General features: G+C 35.4%; 1 protein-coding gene across 1 annotated transcript; it reads right to left on the reverse strand.

The window, feature by feature from the left end:
* Positions 1-6600: 6600 nt before the first annotated feature.
* LOC110672435 (protein DMR6-LIKE OXYGENASE 2) lies at positions 6601-7933 on the reverse strand. Its single transcript, XM_021835215.2, has 3 exons — positions 7445-7933; positions 7034-7355; positions 6601-6949 (listed from the first exon to the last, which is right to left on the reverse strand). The coding sequence occupies exons 1-3, from the start codon at positions 7912-7914 to the stop codon at positions 6698-6700; spliced, it is 1044 nt and encodes a 347-aa protein (XP_021690907.2). The 5' UTR covers positions 7915-7933; the 3' UTR covers positions 6601-6697.
* Positions 7934-14162: the final 6229 nt, after the last annotated feature.

Raw genomic sequence — 14162 nt, forward strand, 5'->3', positions numbered from 1 at the left:
GTGGCAGGTATTCTTCTGGTCTGTTCTTATGAGGCTTGTGTTTTGATAGATCCGGGTGCTACGCACTCATTTGTCTCCCCTGAGTTTGCCATGAGGTTGGGTAGAAACCCTACAACTTTAGAGTGCCCTTTATCAGTAGCTACCCCGCTTAGTGACAACATAGATGTAGATATGATTTTTCCGGGTAGCCCAGTGGTAGTGGATGGAAAGATCCTCCCAGCAGACTTGGTTCCTCTACCAGTAATGGATTTTGATGTAATCCTGGGGATGGATTGGTTGTCAACTCACTATGCCACTTTAGACTGCAGGAATAAAAAGGTGTATTTCCACATACCTGGTATGGAAGAGTTTAGCTTTGATGGTGATAGGAGCGTGGCTCCATATAATTTGGTGTCAGCAATTAGTGCTAGAAAAATGTTGAGGCGTGGATGCCAAGGGTATTTGGCATTGGTGAGAGATACATCTGTAGAAGGTGTCAGCATGGAAAATGTTCCTGTTGTCAGAGAATTTATGGATGTCTTCCCAGAGGAGCTTCCAGGGTTGCCACCAGGAAGGGAAATAGAGTTTTGTATTGATGTTGTGCTGGGTACAAACCCCATATCCATGCCACCTTACAGGATGGCACCAGCAGAATTGAAAGAGCTGAAGGAGCAACTACAGGAGCTGTTGGACAAAGGTTTCATACGTCCGAGCACTTCACCCTGGGGTGCTCCTGTTCTATTCGTGAGAAAGAAGGATGGGTCATTGAGGTTATGTATTGACTACAGACAGCTGAACAAGGTGACTGTGAAGAACAAGTATCCACTTCCTCGGATCGATGACCTGTTTGATCAGCTCCAAGGAGCTAGATTCTTTTCCAAGATAGACCTGCGATCAGGCTACCATCAGTTGAGAATCAGGGATGAGGACGTGTCCAAAACGGCTTTCAGGACAAGATATGGTCATTATGAGTTCTTGGTGATGTCTTTTGGACTCACTAATGCACCAGCAGCCTTCATGGACTTGATGAACCGGGTGTTCAAGCCATTTTTGGACCGTTTTGTCATCGTATTCATAGATGACATTTTGGTATACTCTCGGACCGAGGAAGAACACGTGTGGCACTTGAGGATGGTGTTGCAAACGTTGAGGGAGCACCAGCTATATGCCAAATTTTCAAAATGTGAATTTTGGCTAGAAAGCATCTCATTCTTGGGACACGTGGTTTCTAGTGACGACATTCAAGTGGATCCCAAGAAAATTGAAGTCAATCGATTAGCTTAGGCCTACAATCCAACGAGGTGCGAAGTTTTACGGGTTTAGCTGCTACTATAGGCGTTTTGTACAAGATTTCTCGGGATAGCGGCTCCCTAACTAAGTTGACCGGGAAGAATGTTCCATTCATTTGGACAGATGACCGTGAGGTGAGTTTCGAGCTCAAGGAGTGTCTAACCACCGCCCTGTGTTGACACTACTGTGAGTGGTGAAGGATACACCGTGTATTGTGACGCCTCGAGTTGGCCTAGGGTGTGTTTTGATGCAGAATGGAAAGGTAGTGGCTTATGCTTCAAGGCATGAAGAGGCATGAGCGAACTACCCCACCCATGATTTGGAAATGGCGGTGTAGTCTTTGCACTTAAAATCTGGAGACACTACTGTATGGTGAAGTGTGCGAGATATACACCGACCACAAAAGTTTGAAGTACATCTTCCAGAGAGGATTTAAACTTGAGGCAGAGGAGATGGATGGAGCTTCTAAAAGACTATGATTGCACCATCGGTACCACCTGGAAAGGCCAATGTTGTGGCGGATGCCTTGAGCGAGAAAATCTTACAGCGATTTGGCGCACATTTGAGAGAAGAGACCAGCGATTCGGGAGGTAGATGTGTTGATGGATCAAAGTTTAATCCTAGAACTTTGAGATGAGGGGTTTTATTGGCTCAGTTTTCAGTGAGGCCAGACTTGAGGGACAGAGTTAGAGTTTCCCAGCACAGAGACCAACAATTGATGAAGATCATAGAAAGAGTACAGCAAGGTGAAGGTGGTGAGTTTAGATTTGCCAATGATGGCGCCCTAGTGCAAGGTTCTAGGATATGTGTGCCCGATGTGGACAATCTCAGGAATGAAATCATGCGAGAGGCACACTATACCCTGTACAGTGTCCACCCAGGTTCCACCAAGATGTACCATAATGTGAAAGATAGCTATTGGTGGAATGGCATGAAGAGAGACATAGCGGACTTTGTGTCCAAGTGCTTGACTTGTCAGAAGGTGAAGTTTGAACACCAGAGACCGTCAGGGAAGCTGCAAGAGCTCCCTATCCCCGAATGGAAGTGGGAAATGATCACTATGGATTTTGTGGTAGGTTGCCTCGTACCACGCGAGGATATGATTCGATATGGGTAATTGTAGACCGCTTGACCAAATCGGTTCACTTCTTACACCTGTAAAGACTACATACTCGTAGCACGGATGCGGCTCTACATTCGAGAAATAGTCGATTGCATGGAGTTAAACTTCCATAATATCGACGAGGGCCCGATTCACTTCTCGATTTTGGAGAAAGTTGCAGGAGGCACTTGGCACACTGATTGAACTTGATGCGGCTTTCCACCCTCGCATGACGGACAATCAGAAAGGACAATCCAAACATCGAAGACATGCTTCGCATGAGTGTCTTGGATTTTGGAGGTCAATGGGATGACGGCTAGCTTTGGTGGAGTTTGCCTACAACAACGATTACCACTCCGGCATAGGGATGGCACCCTATGAGGCATTATATGGAAGAAAGTGTAGGTCTCCTCTGTGTTGGACAGAAATGGGGAAGCGAAGGTGCATGATGTAGACAGTGCAAGACACTTGAGAGATGGTTCCCTTAATCGAGCAGTAAAAACTTTCAGATGGCGTAAGAGTTATGCACGGACCCAGGGCGAAGGGATGTGGAGTTTGCGGTGGCGACTATGTATTTACGAAGGTTTCTCCAATGAATGGAGTCATTAGATATGGAAAGAAGGGCAAGTTGGCACCTCGGTATATCGGACCTTTTGAGGTTACTGATAGAGTTGGAGCAGTTGCTTACCGGTTGGAGCTACCACCCAACCTTTCTCACGTTCATCCCGTGTTTCACATCTCTATGCTCAGGAAATACATTCTCGATCCTTCTCATGTACTGCAGCCGGATGTGATAGAGCTAAAAGAGAACTTGACATTTGAGGAGCAGCCTGTAGCCATAGTGGACTACCAAGTGAGACAGTTGAGATCAAAACAGATCCCTGTGGTTAAGGTTTTGTGGAGGAGTCAGTTAGTGGAAGAGTGCACCTGGGAGTCAGAACGGGACATGCGTAGCAAGTACCCTTATCTGTTCAATGTATAATCATGTGCTTTATTCTGCCTTGTGTAAAATTCGAGGACGAATTTTCTATAAGGGGGGAAGAATGTAACACCCCAAAATTTTAAAATTTATGAGCATTTTTGGTATTTTAATTTTATTTAAATTTTAGGAATTTTTTTGAGATTTTTCGGATTTTAAAAAATTGGGTTCGATTTTCCGAAAATATAAACTTTGATGATTTTTAAAAATTAATTTAAAGACCACGTGGCAAAACTAAAAATATATTTGGAGTCTAAGTATTTTTCTGAGTTTTATGAAATTTTTTCAGAATTTTTGGACCTCGTTTTCGGTCCCGAGGCAGAGTAAAAATTCAAAATTTTGTATTTTGAATCGAACCGGCCGAATCGAACCGGACCGGATCGGACCGGTCGAATCGGACCGGTCTTCTTCTCTTTTTCTCCTCCCTCCCGCGCGCGATGGCCCTCTCCCTGTTCTCTCTCGTTTCTCTCCTCCCACCCCGCGAGCCGGCCACAGCCAGCCCCGGCGTGCGCGCCATTGACCAATGGCCAGCGCGACGCCGGGCGCATAACGCCCCTTGCGCGCGCTTCAACTTCCACAGCCGTCCGGCCGATCCGGCCACCGATTGGACCGGGTCTTGTGTCGAAAATCATCTACTCGGCGAGAGCTTTCCATAGACACCAAGAACGCCGAAATCCATCGAGCGGTTTGTCCGATTTTTGCTCGGGAAGATTTTAGCCTATTTCGACTTTGGGGCTAGATTTCTCAAAAACCGTGAATCCCACGAGAAAACCGAGGCTACCAGCACGCTCCACTCGTCGAGAGCTTCGCGGTGACATAAATTTGGAATTTTTAAACCTTTGTTTTTGATGGGTCCCACGAACTTCGCAGGTGTTTTTGAGCATTAAATGAGCTTAGAAAATTCTGAAAAATTTATGTACTAACCCCGTGTTATGGGCTTGTGTAGGTATCCTCGATTCGCGGAAATTCGGCGATTGGCGAGTGCGAAATTCGGCGAACGGACCGTTACTGTAAAAGTCTCCAAATTGGACCGAGGTTTTGGCTACCCCCCCATTGTCAGACGTCCCGAGTGCGTCCCCGAAGTCGGAATCGGCAAAGGTAAACCCGAACCTTGTTTTTTCGTAATTTTCTAGTGCTTAAATAGGATTAAAAATCCATAAAATATTCGTGGTAGCTTAGAAAATTACGATTCTTTTTGCAATAGCTTAGTAATATTGCTAAGGACCGCGGGGCATAGTTTTGTAATTTTTAGAGCTTGTTTGGGCAGTTTTTGCAAAAATGATCAATAACAAGGACTAAATTGAAATTTTGCGTATTGTGATGGATGACTGATTTGATGGGCCCTGGAGGGGCTGTGTGATATGATTGAACTGTGGATATATGGATTGTGAATATAGAAGTGTGTTTTGAGCCATTTTGCAGGTTGGGTAGGTCCTAGGTATAGGGGAGACTCTGCCGGATTTTCGGCACGACTTAGGACGTATTGGTCTTTTTCTTTGTTTGTATTGAGTCAAATTTATTAAATGATTGTAATAAAATTTTTAAGTAAGCCGGGACAGCCTTCTTCCTCCGCCCAATCGCCACAGTGATTGTCGTCAAGTCTGTGAGTAAAATATTAATTTTAATTGTAATTTCACTATTATTATATGTTCAAGTATGACCATGCATCACTTATATGCATATATTTATGTAGTTAAACTCTAGGCACGATTTATGATGCATTGATAACTGTTAAAGTGCCATGATGTTGTTGTGGTAATTTGGAGCAGTGTGCGTGCGTTGGTGTGCGTGTGATGTGGTGTGGACTATGGATAGGACGGGTAGTCACGGCTTGAGTTCTTCGCTGGGAACCCGATCCTTCGAGGGGTAGTCACGGCTTGAGTTCTTCGCTGAGACCCTCGATTTGGTTTATTAAGCGAAAGTCTGGATTGAGTTCTTGGCGCACGGGTTGGATTTAAGAGAGTCAGATAGGGGATCAGCTCCCATATGTTATGATCGATGCTACGGGGTGCGTGAGTGCTCCAAATTACCTTTTTGATGTTATGATGTGAAAATGATGTGGATGTTGCATTTCACTCTACAGGGTGCATTAGTTTTAGATAGTTATAGATATTATGGTTAAAATTGATATTTTACTCTCTGAGTCGAACGCTCACTCCTGTTCAAAAATTTTTACAGGCCACAGGAGGATATTTTGTTCTGGGTTAACCTGCTTTTCTACCTCGCAGGTTGTTTATCAATATTTGTGTAATTTTATTTACTCCTAGAATTTTCGCATGTGTTAGCAGTAATTGTTTGAATTTGGTCTGTAATATTATTATCATGTTGGACCTGTAAACTTAATATTTTAAGTCTGTTTTGATGGATTGGATGAGGGAGCTGAGCTCCCATTTATTATTATGTTGATGAGTATGTGGAGGGTGAGCTGAGCTCCCCAATGGATTGTTTATTGTGTTTACAGGTCGGGTGAGTCGAAAACTCCCCGTTGGAAAGTCCATTTTATGGCCGGACTTTGTCCGTTTGTTTTCTTGAATTTGGGCCCAATGGGCCTTAGAGTTGGGTTAATGAACAGTTAGGCTTACTACGGGCCTCGGGGGCTTTAGGCTGGCCTAGGTCCTAGTGCCGGTCCGGCCCATAGGTTGGGTCGTGACAACTTTACCCCTCTTAATTGTCTCTATAAAAATTTCATAGTATTACTTTATAATTAATATGCACTCATATAAAAAATAATAATTAAACCCAAGAATTTTATTATATTTTCTGATAAAAATTTTTCATTATAGTTTGTTTATTATTATATCATATAATTTTATACGTTGATTATTATGTGAATTTAGTGTTTAAACAGTATAAAATATACTCTATTAAATTGAATATTTGAAATATTGCGCTTATATTTAGAATGGGGATATTTATATTATTTTTTCTATTACTTTCTATTAATGTAATTTTACTTTCCAAAAATTTAATGTATCCATTAAATATATTTAAATCATATTTTTTGAGAAATAACTCCTTTGAAAATGTACTTTTCAAAAAATTAAGTCATTTTAAATCAAACAAGTCTTAAATTATGTCAATTTAACATACAAGTATCTATACATGAAAGATTATGATTTTAAAGATGCGGTACTCATCTGTTGTATGAAGATATTTGTACTTTTTCACACATGAAAATATAAAATTCACCCATGTGAGATCACTAATAAATACCACAAGTATGTAAAAAAAAATACCACATTCTCTAAAATACAGACAAAAATGAAACTGTTTGTTAAATTGATGTAACTTAGATTCAATCTTTGCATCTCTTTTGATAGAAGAGAAATTAAAATGACAGTTTTATATCACGCAGTAGAATTCTTGAACAGGTCCAAGCAGCATTCTTTTGCAAGTCCTCTGTTCCAAAATTTCTCATAGTATTCTGCGTATGTAAAATGCTTGTAAACTGCTGGATGATCATGGTCAATCAACTCCTTAGCAGGCCCTATCACTGCATCCGGTGAAGGACAATAGAACGTCGGAATAGATAGTCTCTCTTTGTCACTGTTCACCACTGCTCTGTGAAGAACGCTCTTGTACCGATCATTGCTAATGACCTGAAGTAAATGAATCATGTGTAATGCTATTAGAGGGTGCTATGTTTCTAAAATCTTATTGGCCTGTTAATTAAGTTGATATACCTGCATTTGATCACCGATATTGACGATGAAGGTATTGGGAATGGGATTAACAGCGACCCATTTGCCATTTCTCAGAACCTGCAATCCGGGCACTTGATCCTGCAGAAGAATGGTGATTAGATTGGGGTCAGTATGTCCAGGCAGTCCATAAGTTAGCTCTGGCTGTGGGCAGGGGGGATAATAGTTAATGGCCATGTGCTGTCCATGCTTGCTTAATGCCTTGTCTATGTAATCTCTTTCCAAGCCTAAGCTTTCTGATATGGCTTCAAGCAGTGTCAGCACTAGCGCTCGAACTCTCGAGCAATATTCAGCCACATTCTTCCTGTAAATGAATGTGAAACGTGAAGCGATCATTATAGATTGAGTGAAGATCAGTTACAATAATTAACTAAAAAGACCTACGTAACGTACCTGAAAGATGGAGGATTGGAAGGCCATTCTTGGATGTAATCCTCAAGTGGGTAACAGTGGAGTCTCAAGAAGTCTCTCCAGTTGGATACCTTTTCGGTCTTGACATTGAAACTGGTAGAGAGCCTGGTGGTTTTGGTAGGGTCGTCGGAGTAACTCTTTAGTCTCTCGCTTTCAGGTAATTTGAAGAAATCTATCGCCGTGCTCAATATGGTATTGATCATATCCTCCGGTATTCCATGGCTCTTGATCTGAAAGAAACCATCAAACTGGCAAGCTCGGCCAATCTGGGCTATAACAAGAGAGTGATTAGGACCGTGAAGGTCCTGGAGGTCTATAAGAGGAATGGAGGCGTCGGACATCTCAACGTCGGAGAGATTTGGACGGTCGGAGATGGGACGGATGTAGTTGGACGGAACATGATTGACACCCAAGGATGCAAGGTCAGCCAGCAGTGGCTTAGAGGAAGCCATTAGAATTGATTTTTGTTTGTTTTTGGGGGATATGATTGAATGAGCATACCTATTTCTATTTATAACAGTTGATGATGCCATTTGGAATTGGGTTATTATTATTATTTTCACAAGATGAAAATGGGATGATTAATAAATTGTTAAAATATATAAAGTATATTCGAAATCAGACAACTGAGAACAGTCAGATTTTGCTGCTGAAGCCATGGACTGCAACTAGAAGAATCAAGAATCAAATTATTAATAAATTAAAAAAAAAAATGCAATGTAAATGATGCGGAGGAATGAGGTGATTTAACTGGATTCATAATTATTTTTTGAGTGTATGGTAACGAGAATGGAGCAACAAAGTTGACAGGTGTTTTTCGCCATTTTTAGTGGGCTGTTTCAGGTACTCGTCACGTTCCGGCTGACAACTGACACCAGCTCGCTTACATCACTCTCATTGCGTCATCCACATTCTTTTTTCTGTATATTTTTTTTTTAAATGCCTGGCATTGCGTTGGATAATTGCGTCGTTTGCTCCTACGTCAGCACCTGCAGGCCAACATGACGACCTAGATGATGCAATTTGCAATTAAATGCGTATGGCAAGAAAGCTGTCTTTTTTATTAATTAAATTTTATTTTTTTAATTATTTATTTTAAATATATTATATTGATGCAAAGGGATAAATTTTTAACTTTATCTTTAAAAAAAAAAAATTAATGCTTAAAATCTAATCTATGAATAACCCTACGCGTGTTTGTTTGGCTACAGCAAACACGCGTCTCAGTGATATAATATGTAAATTTTATCCGATTTATTCAATTACAGCATTATCTTATTATTATTTTAATTTTTTAATCAATGTCTTTGTAATACTGATTAGAATTATAAATTTTAACATTATAAATTGTTCATATTTGATTACGATTTATAAACTTATTTAATAAGTACAAACATATAACAATAATCACAATTAAAGTAGTTTAATTATTATTGATAAATGTTTTGTATAATGATAAAACTAACTATATTCTTAAAAGAAAAATTTAAGTTTGATTATTGAAAAAAATATTAGCGGAAAGGATAGTGATAAATTTTAAAATGATTAACTTTTGAAACACTATACAGCAAATATAAAATGATACTCTAATAAATTCAAAAAAGAAGTTTAATTACTTATTAATCATTATGAAAATTAGTAAATTAACTTCAAAAAAAATCCACTCAACCTAAGGGTGTGAGGCTTTACCTTATAAATTTTTGCACTCTCCCGATTTTCTTTATTATTTTTTTTTCTTTTTTTTTTCTCGTATAAATCTCTTATTTAGGTGGTTATCAGTAAATTTCTTACAAATAGCTATTTTTAGATTGTTTTCTCTTTTTTCTCCTAATAAACTTTTATATATGTGTCTATTTTGAATAAATCTAAATTTATTCCTCAAATATGTATTTATTAAGAATAGATTTGAGATTTTTTTTTTCAATATCAAATCATGTTCTCCCATTATTAGGAGTATTGTCTCCCTTTAATTAGATTTTATTAGTTTTTATTTCTTATAATATTTGATGGATTTTTTAGTAATTCAAAATATAATATGAATAATTAAATCCTTTTGCTTTGATACTTTGAATATTTAAGTATGCCTAATAATCTTCTATTAATGTAACAAGTAGTGTAACTTATTCTTGATGATTAAAATTCTTATGCAGGATACAGAGATAATAAATTCTTAAAATTTTGCCAAAAAAAAAAAAAAAATTCTTAAAATGACAATTGTATAAATTTTTTTTTTATCATTAAAGATGAAAATGACCATTTATTACGTGGAAGGATATTCTCCTTTGCCCAAATCGTATTTGAACATAAGTTTTTAATTATTTATATTATATATATTTTTTCTTATAAAAAGATTATGGTGTAATTATAGTATGATATTTATTAATTAATTGCTAAATTAAAAAAAAATCAGTGATTCAAATATATTTGTTAGAAAATTTATTATTTTTATTATTAATTTAATCAAAATTAATAACTTTGAGTTTTACATTTATATTTTGAAAATATTTTTTATAGTTTAAATTAATATAAAATTTTATACAAAACAACAATATAGGTAAATGTAACTATTTTTGAATGAAGGATATTTGAATAATCACAAGAGTAGGTCATATGGGCCACATTTTTTACCAATCCTCTCCCATACCAAATCTTTGAAAAGGTTGTCTACCTAATTGTTTTATTAATATTTATCCATTAAACTTGTACCCTAATCAAACCGATAAAATCACTCTCTTAACTTGGCACTAAAAATAAGACTTTAAATGCTCCATCAATTTGATTTATATTTTCTAAATTAAAATAATTATTTATATATTTAATTTTAAGATTTATGTTAAAATTAATATTATTTCTTTAATTTCTTTAACTTCTACTCCTCTATTCCATTTCAAGTGATGTTTTTAAAAAAAATTATCTCACTTTATTTATCACTTAAAAAAAATAAGAAAGTATATATATATTTTTAATTTCACCCTTATTAATTATTATTCCTAATGCATTTATCTTTTCTTATATATATATATATATATATATATATATATATATATTTAACATTTCAAAGGCACTACAAGAATACTTTAATCAACAATTAATTTTTTTTATAAAATTAAAATTATTTAATATTTTTTTAATCTTTATGAACAATCTTAAAAATTACTTGAATAAAACAAAGGTAATATTATATTTAATTTTAATGAAATTTTTTTATTTTTCCTTCTTGAAATAGAGTTTGATCACAATTCAAATTAATCTCAAGAATCGCGGCTGTTAATTTTTTAAAAATATTAATCTAATAAAAGAAAGTGAAATATTCAAAGACAAAGTCGGAGTGCTGGTAGAATAGGGATAAGGTTAGGTGCATCCCATGGTTGCCCGAAATGAAAGGCAACGGTGTTTCTTTCTTTTTTGTTTTTTATTATTATGAAAAAATATTTTATTAATTAGAAATAAAATATAAAAAAGCATATTTTTTAATAAATAAAATTAATTAATATAAAAAATTTGAAAGGCCCCATACTATTGATAGAGCATATTATATAATTGCACATTCTATTTTCTGACTCTAAAATTTTTTAAGAATCATGTCAGATAAATTTTAAATTTAAATGTTCTATTGTTTTTTTTTTCAAAAAATAAAATATTTTAACAATAAAAAGTATATGATAACTCTATTAAATGAGAAAAATATCAAAAAATTCAAGATTTATTAGATAGATTTGAAAATTTATAAATGATAATAAGGCTCTATTTGTTTCACAGAAAATATTTTTTTGAAAAATATTTTTCTTATTTTTTAGTGTTTACGACACTCACAAAAATTAATTAATAAAAAATATTTTTTTAATTAAAAAAATTAAATTATTTTTTTTAAAAAATAACTTATATTTTTTAAAAGAGAAAGTCATTTTTTATTTTTTAAATTTTAATAATCTTATTAAAATGTGAATACATTTATATGTATATATAAAAAATAAATATATATTAGTAGTTTAATATTATAACTAAACAATAAAAAATATTTTCACATAAAATATTTTTTATAAAAAAATATTTTTTATATATAAATTATTTTTTTTAAATAAATAGAGATTAAATATAAAAAGATATGCTCAAAAATTTTTTTAAATAAATATAAATTTAAAAATTATTAAAAAATAAAAAAATAAAAAAAAGGGATTGATTTCAGTGACAATATTCACCGCGGCCATTAAAGAAGGAATTAAAAGAAAAAAAAAAAAATAAAAAAAAATAGAGAAGAAGATATATATATTTTTTAATTTCCTTTCGTCCTACCGAATTATAGCGGACCTTAATTACTAGTGGTTCTCTTTTGACCATACAGAAATTCTACATACTGTAAATCTGCATTTTTTAAGCATTCACGATTATCCACTCTCTAATATTTTATTTTGTTCCAGCAATGGGCTGCTGCATGTACTTATGCCCATTTATTTTGTGGTAAGATGCAATTTATAAATTTTAATAATTATCTCTAAATTTATATAATTATAATATTAAAATTTTTTAACTTAAAAATATAATATAAAATTCTTTAAATTTTATACAGTAAAATTTCTTTAACTTTTAATTATTGATTTTTCAGTTAGAAACTGATATGAATAATTTCTTCATGGCACTTAGTTAACATTTCTTTCTCCTTTCTTATGCAAAGTGTAAAATTATTTTATTTACGTATGAAAAATTATTCTGTCTATAAAGAAAATAAGAATTTAATTTACACATAACTTGAGAGAGAAAAGAGAAATATTAACTAAACTCCATGCTGTAACTGTCCAGGTCAGCTTCTAAATGAAAACTGATAATTAGAGGTTAGAGGGATTTTACTGTGTAAAATTTGAAAGTTGATAGGATTTTATATTATATTTGTCATGATCCAACCTATGGGCCAGATCGACACTAGGACTTAGGCCAGCCTAGAGCCCTCGAGGCCCGTAGTAAGCCTAACAATTCTTCAACCCAACTCTAAGAACCATTTGAGCCCAATTTCAAAAATTCAACCGAACAGAGTCTCGCCATAAAATGGACCTTTCAACGGGGAATTTTTTACTCACCCGACCTGTAAACACAATATATAATCAATTGGAGAGCTCAGCTCACCCTCCACATACTCATAATAACATAAAGTCAAATGGGAGCTCAGCTCTCTCATCCATTCAAACATACATACATATAATAAGTTTATAGGTCCAGCATGGCAAATTATATTACAGACCCAAATCAAATAAATGTTTCTAACACATGCGAAAATTCTAAGAGTTAATAGAATTATACAAATATTAATAAACGACCTGCGAAGAAGAAAAGCAGGTTAACCACAACAAATATCCTCCTGTAGCCTGAAAAAATAATGAACATGAGTGAGCGTTCAACTCAGAGAGTAAAATATCAATTTTAACCATAATCTCTATAACTATCTAAAGCTAATGCACCCTGTAGAGTGAAATGCAACATCGATAATATTTTCACATCATAACAGCAAAAAAGTAATTTGAAGCACTCACACACCCGATAATGTCAAACAATACATATATGGGAGCTGATCCCCTATACAGCTCTCTTAATCCAAACTGTGCCAACGAAGAACTTAAGCTCGGACTTCCACTTAATAAACCAAATTGGGGTCCCAGTGAAGAACTCAAGCCGTGTCTACCCTGAAGGACCGGGTCCCAGCAGAGATCTCAAGCCATGTCTAGCTGTCCTGTCCATAGCCAACACCACACCACACGCATGCCAACACACACACACTGCTCCAAATTACCACAACAATATCCATGGCACTTTAACAGTTATGAATCCAACATAAAATGTGCCTAGAGTTTAACTACATAGATATTTACATATAAGTGATACATGGGCATGCTTGAACATATAATAATATCGAAATTACAATTAAAATTAATATTTTACTCACAGACTCAACCGAAGTCACTGTGGCGGCTAGGCGGAGGAGGAAGGTTGTCTCGGCTCACTTGACAATTTTATTATAATTATTTAATATAATTGACTCAATACAAACTAAAAAAAGACCAAATACGTCCTAAGTCGTGCCGAAAATCCGGCAGAGTCTCCCCTATACCTAGAACCTACCCAACCTGCAAAAAGGCTTAAAACACACTTCTATATCCACAAACCATATATCCACATCTCAATCGCATCACACAGCCCCTCCTGGGCCCATCCAAACAGTCATCAATCACAATATGTAAAATTACAGTTTAGTCCTCATAATTTAACCCTCTTGAAAAAACTTCCCAAATGAGTTCTAAAAATTCTAAAACTTTGCCCTGTGGTCCTTAGCATCATTACTAAGCTAATGCAAAATGAATTATAATTTTCTGAGCTACCACGAATATTTTATGAATTTTTAATCCAATTCAAGCACTAGAAAAGCACGAAAAAGCAAGGTTTGGGTTTACCTATGTCGATTCTGACTCCGGAAACGCTCTCGGGACGTCTGACAATAGTGGGGTAGCCAAAATCTCGATTCAATTCCAAGACTTTTTCAGTAGCCGGTCTGTCTGGTTGAAAATTTACAGACTGGGGCAACTGTCGAATTTTCGCGAATTGAAGGTACCTACACGAAGCCCACAACACAGGAGTTAGTATATAACTTTTACGGAATTTTCTAAGCTCCTTTAATGCTCGAAAAAATACTACGAAATTTCATGGGACCCATCAA

This window comes from Hevea brasiliensis, chromosome 16 (genome assembly GCF_030052815.1).
Source record: "Hevea brasiliensis isolate MT/VB/25A 57/8 chromosome 16, ASM3005281v1, whole genome shotgun sequence".
Classification (NCBI taxonomy): domain Eukaryota; kingdom Viridiplantae; phylum Streptophyta; class Magnoliopsida; order Malpighiales; family Euphorbiaceae; genus Hevea; species Hevea brasiliensis.